This window comes from Musa acuminata, chromosome BXJ3-6 (genome assembly GCF_036884655.1).
Source record: "Musa acuminata AAA Group cultivar baxijiao chromosome BXJ3-6, Cavendish_Baxijiao_AAA, whole genome shotgun sequence".
Lineage (NCBI taxonomy): Eukaryota > Viridiplantae > Streptophyta > Magnoliopsida > Zingiberales > Musaceae > Musa > Musa acuminata.
Genome location: NC_088354.1, coordinates 11,842,816 through 11,847,615, shown reverse-complemented (window position 1 = coordinate 11,847,615; position 4,800 = coordinate 11,842,816). Strand labels below are relative to the sequence as shown.

Here is a 4,800-nt window from a genome sequence, read left to right as displayed (position 1 = left end):
TTTTCATAATCGATAAATTTGAACAAAATTGATCAATAGAGCGGGTGTACTTGGCCCTTGACGCGACAATACATCTGAGCCATCCAATTCCGAATCCAACGGCTGGAAGAAAAAGGTCAAGCTGAGGCGCACCGCCACGAGACAACGTTTGCGGTGTAACTGCCACGTAATTACGGACTTAACCCCGAAACAAATGGAGGACAGAATGGCCATTAACTGAAATCCTTCGAAAGGGCATTATCGTCATCTAAGGTTTTCTATCATTTTCAAAACTCAAAGCACCGGTTCCCGCAAGCGACACCCGCGTCGACAGCCGTCCGATCTGCACATCGGACGGCATCCGAGAGATCGTCAGGAGAAAAAGGAGGGAAAGAGCTTTGGCCGTCCGATCCTTTTGGGTCACCTATATGAACCCGTTGCAAGGCTTCGCCACGCCTCGAGCCCTTCAAAACCCCGTTCTGACACTCTCGAAGCCACCCCGATCCCCTTGCTCTCGCCGGTAAGCCCTCCATTCCGCGATCCATCCATCCTTCCACTCGCGGCATATTGCTCCAAGATCTTTGCGGTATGGAGTTCTTTTGCTTTTTCCCGACGGTTCTTGCAATTCTTTGTGGCGAATGGTTCGTTCCGATCGAGGAAACAGAGTCTTTGGGTTTTTGCACGAGATTTCGAACCAATTTGTTTTGATCCGTGTATAATTCTTGAATATGAGTGGGTTTTTGGTTTTACCCACATTTCTTTGAGAACAATCTTTGAAATTTCAATTTAATGGGTTTGAGTTCATGTGAATTGCTATGGCATGCTTTATATGGATGAATGTTGTACTGTTGATCTGGTTGATTTGATCTTTGGGATGATACGGATCTGCATTTTGTTCTGTGTTTTGGTTTGTACTGGGGAGTTTTCCCAGAACAGTTCTTGATTTCACCATCGTGGTGAGATCCCAGAGCCAATTCTTAGGAATGCGAGGATTTCTATTTTCTTACATGATTCTTTGCATTTGGGTGAATATGCTTGGATCTGTTGTCTTACGCTTCAATTGAATATCAGGGTTTGAATTCTCTGAGGGTTTTGGAGAACCTTCGGAAACCGATTCCGTTGTCAGTCCTAATCTTGCTTCGTTTTCTTTGATTTAGACAACAATGAGAGAAATCCTCCACGTCCAGGGTGGTCAGTGCGGTAATCAGATCGGGTCTAAGTTCTGGGAAGTGGTGTGTGATGAGCATGGGATCGATCCCACCGGGAGGTACACTGGGACGTCAGATCTCCAGCTGGAGCGTGTCAACGTGTACTACAATGAGGCTTCCTGTGGGAGGTACGTCCCCAGGGCCGTGCTGATGGATCTGGAGCCTGGTACCATGGACAGCGTACGAACTGGGACCTATGGCCAGATCTTCCGCCCTGATAACTTTGTCTTCGGTCAGTCTGGTGCTGGAAACAACTGGGCTAAGGGTCACTACACCGAAGGAGCTGAGCTCATTGACTCGGTTCTCGATGTGGTGAGGAAGGAGGCTGAGAACTGTGACTGCCTTCAGGGTATAATTGCCTTCTCTCTTATTTATGCGTAGTTTTAGTTCATCTGCATTTTGATATCTTTTTGATTTGATTTGTTGTCTCATGAAATCAAAGCAATACTCATTGATACTTCAGAGTGAACTCAACCCTTTCTTATCGCCTAAACTTCAATTTCTTTGTAGAAATGCACTTAATCTTAAGAAAATTCTCTAATCTTTTGGAATTGTTCACTGGCATTTTTATTCTTTTGTTTGCTATTTTAGAAGTTGGTGGAATGTGATGTTTTCTTTACTGTTTAGATATCATGAGCTTGTTTATTACACATATTTAACACTTAAAATGCACTTTCACTCATAGTAGATGTGTTTTTCTTTTCAGGATTCCAAGTATGCCACTCTCTTGGTGGAGGAACTGGTTCTGGAATGGGAACTCTGTTGATATCAAAGATCAGGGAGGAGTATCCTGATCGGATGATGCTGACCTTCTCTGTTTTCCCTTCACCCAAGGTTTCAGACACCGTTGTTGAGCCCTACAATGCAACCCTTTCCGTCCACCAGTTAGTTGAGAATGCAGACGAATGCATGGTACTGGATAATGAGGCACTTTATGATATATGCTTCCGCACTCTCAAGTTAACCACTCCCAGCTGTAAGTCACACCATTTAATGTTTTCTTATCCTTGTTCAAACTTGTGGTTAAACTATGAATTATGGTTTTTATTTCAATTTAGCAACAAAAAGAGGAGTTGCTTTTGTGTCAGAGTCGTTTTCTTGATAATGATAGCACGTTTAATAGTTATGTTATCATGAAGATGATACAACAGCATTTATGCGGAGGAAGGCCACAATGGCACTTGATGAGAAACAAAACCCTTTTTTTTTTTTTCACCCCTCTATAAGTAAACATCACATTTCTGTGATGTTGAAAAGATATAGTTTCATGCTTTACAACTTAAGCACTTTTCGAAATTGTGGTTTATAAAATATGCTACAACGGCACTGCTTTTTTCCTCCATGCTCATCTATTGTCAGGACATGTTACACCAGTAGGTTTACTAGTTAATGAGCCAATTTACAAAAAGTACATGGCAGCACTGTTGAACTGGTGTAAACTGAATGAAAACAACCAACCTGAATTGTTTGGTTTGGTCGTGTTATTTCCTGTAGTGTCTTTGACTTGTTATGCTTTTTATTTGCATTCATTGTTTGTATAATATTTGTGTTTATTGTTGGCAAAACTGGTACTTGGAATCTTATATCTTGGTTGCTCTTATCAGTTGGAGACTTGAATCACTTGATATCTGCAACCATGAGCGGTGTCACATGCTGCCTCCGGTTCCCTGGGCAACTCAATTCTGACCTCCGAAAGCTGGCTGTGAATCTGATCCCCTTCCCTCGTCTCCACTTCTTTATGGTTGGTTTTGCACCCTTGACCTCACGGGGATCACAACAGTACCGTGCCCTGACTGTCCCCGAGCTGACCCAACAGATGTGGGATGCTAAGAACATGATGTGTGCTGCTGATCCTCGCCATGGTCGCTATCTCACAGCCTCTGCTATGTTCAGAGGCAAAATGAGTACTAAAGAAGTTGATGAGCAGATGATCAATGTCCAGAACAAGAACTCATCCTACTTTGTGGAGTGGATTCCCAACAATGTGAAGTCCAGTGTGTGTGACATACCACCTAGGGGTCTCTCTATGGCATCCACCTTCATTGGGAACTCGACATCGATTCAGGAAATGTTTAGGAGGGTGAGTGAGCAGTTCACTGCCATGTTTAGGAGAAAGGCTTTCTTGCACTGGTACACCGGGGAGGGTATGGATGAGATGGAGTTCACTGAAGCTGAGAGCAACATGAACGACCTCGTATCAGAGTACCAGCAGTATCAGGATGCCACTGCCGACGAAGAGGGTGATTACGAGGACGAGGAGGAGGAAATACCCCAAGAGATGTGATATGTAGACCGAACAAGTTGCTGCATGTAGTGATTATCTTGCCGTATTGCTTTTGATATTACGTGCCAGTAGTAGCTATGCATTTCTCTGGTACTGTAGCAGCTAATGTACCTGAATCCGTTGCTATGATGACATATTGCTTAATATGCATGTGTATGTTAATGAATCAGATGATCGTTCAAGTATGTGGTGTAAGATAATTATCTGCTATTGCTGTCAGGGCGATGCCAGTATTTGATGCCGATGAGTGCTGGTGCTCGATTCGAAAGGGTGTGCTCGAGTATTTTCTGTCCAGTATTTGATGTCTCAATGCCAGTGTGGAATGTTTGGCCTCCATTAAGATTTTGGATGCAATGATCAGCTCTTACAGAACCTGGAGAAATCTCCATTAACGCAATGGCTTTATAAAACAATCTTACATGGAAGTCTGAATTATTTTTTTAGAAATTACAAAGAAGGGCAATGGGTCGTTGGTGAAGTCAGAATCTCCAGAATCTTATTATAAACCATTAAAATGGAGTCAACTGGGGCTTCTCAGTCTCCCCTTGGTGGAAGTGTATAATTGAGCTGTTTAGAGTACAGCCAATAAATATGATGTGCAGATTGCCTTTACGAAAGAAAAGAAATGGAAGGTTTGTGGCAGCCAAAAGTTGTATCATATGAATTGAGCTGTTTAGAGTACAGCCAATAACTCCATTACTTGTATCGTCGGCTGCATGCATCATATGAATAACAAATGGATCACTGCATTTACAAGACAAATTGAGCCAATCAACTGGGCTGCACTCCGGAAGAACTTCCTCCGGTAGTGGATCGATCCGGACGAGCTTGCCATGCCAGCGATGACTGTGCCAGAGACAAGAACACAGTCGAGGTGGTCCTCGAATGGAGAACGACCCCAAAGATCGAATTTTGACCGCGGACGGAGAACTCGGACAGGTATCGGTCCTTCTTTATGCCGATCAAATCAGTTACAATCGACGTTACCTTGCGCCGTCAAATCTTCATCTCAGCTTTAACGAAGAAAAATTGTTTCTTTCCAAGAAGGAGCACAAAAAGAAGGGATTTTTTTTCCCTCGACGGAGGTTTCTTCAGTTAATTGCACTAAAAAGAATCTAAATTTCTTGGCAAGGAGAGGAGGGGAAGAACGTCTTCGACACCTCTCTCCCCATCTCTCACCGATCAAAATGGATCACTTTTCTTTGTGATTTCCCCCTTTTGGACGAGCCCAAATCCTCCCCAGACTGGGGAAAGAACGGAATCGAAAATCCAAGCCGCAAAGCTGCAAAATTTGTCTTCCCTCTTTCCAACATCGAAGGAGAAAAAAAA

The 4,800-nt window shown here is 43.4% G+C and overlaps 1 protein-coding gene across 2 annotated transcripts; it reads left to right on the top strand.

The window, feature by feature from the left end:
- The first annotated feature begins 449 nt into the window (after positions 1 to 449).
- On the top strand, positions 450 to 3,719 carry LOC135640403 (tubulin beta-1 chain). Of its 2 annotated transcripts, none has more exons than XM_065154795.1 (4): positions 450 to 499; positions 1,137 to 1,536; positions 1,894 to 2,163; positions 2,792 to 3,719. In XM_065154795.1, exons 2-4 carry the CDS (start codon positions 1,143 to 1,145, stop codon positions 3,469 to 3,471), a joined length of 1,344 nt encoding a protein of 447 aa, XP_065010867.1. In that variant the 5' UTR covers positions 450 to 499; positions 1,137 to 1,142; the 3' UTR covers positions 3,472 to 3,719. The 2 variants fall into 2 exon arrangements, with proteins under 2 accessions (XP_065010867.1, XP_065010866.1); XM_065154794.1 differs by having other exon boundaries at positions 450 to 565.
- Positions 3,720 to 4,800: the final 1,081 nt, after the last annotated feature.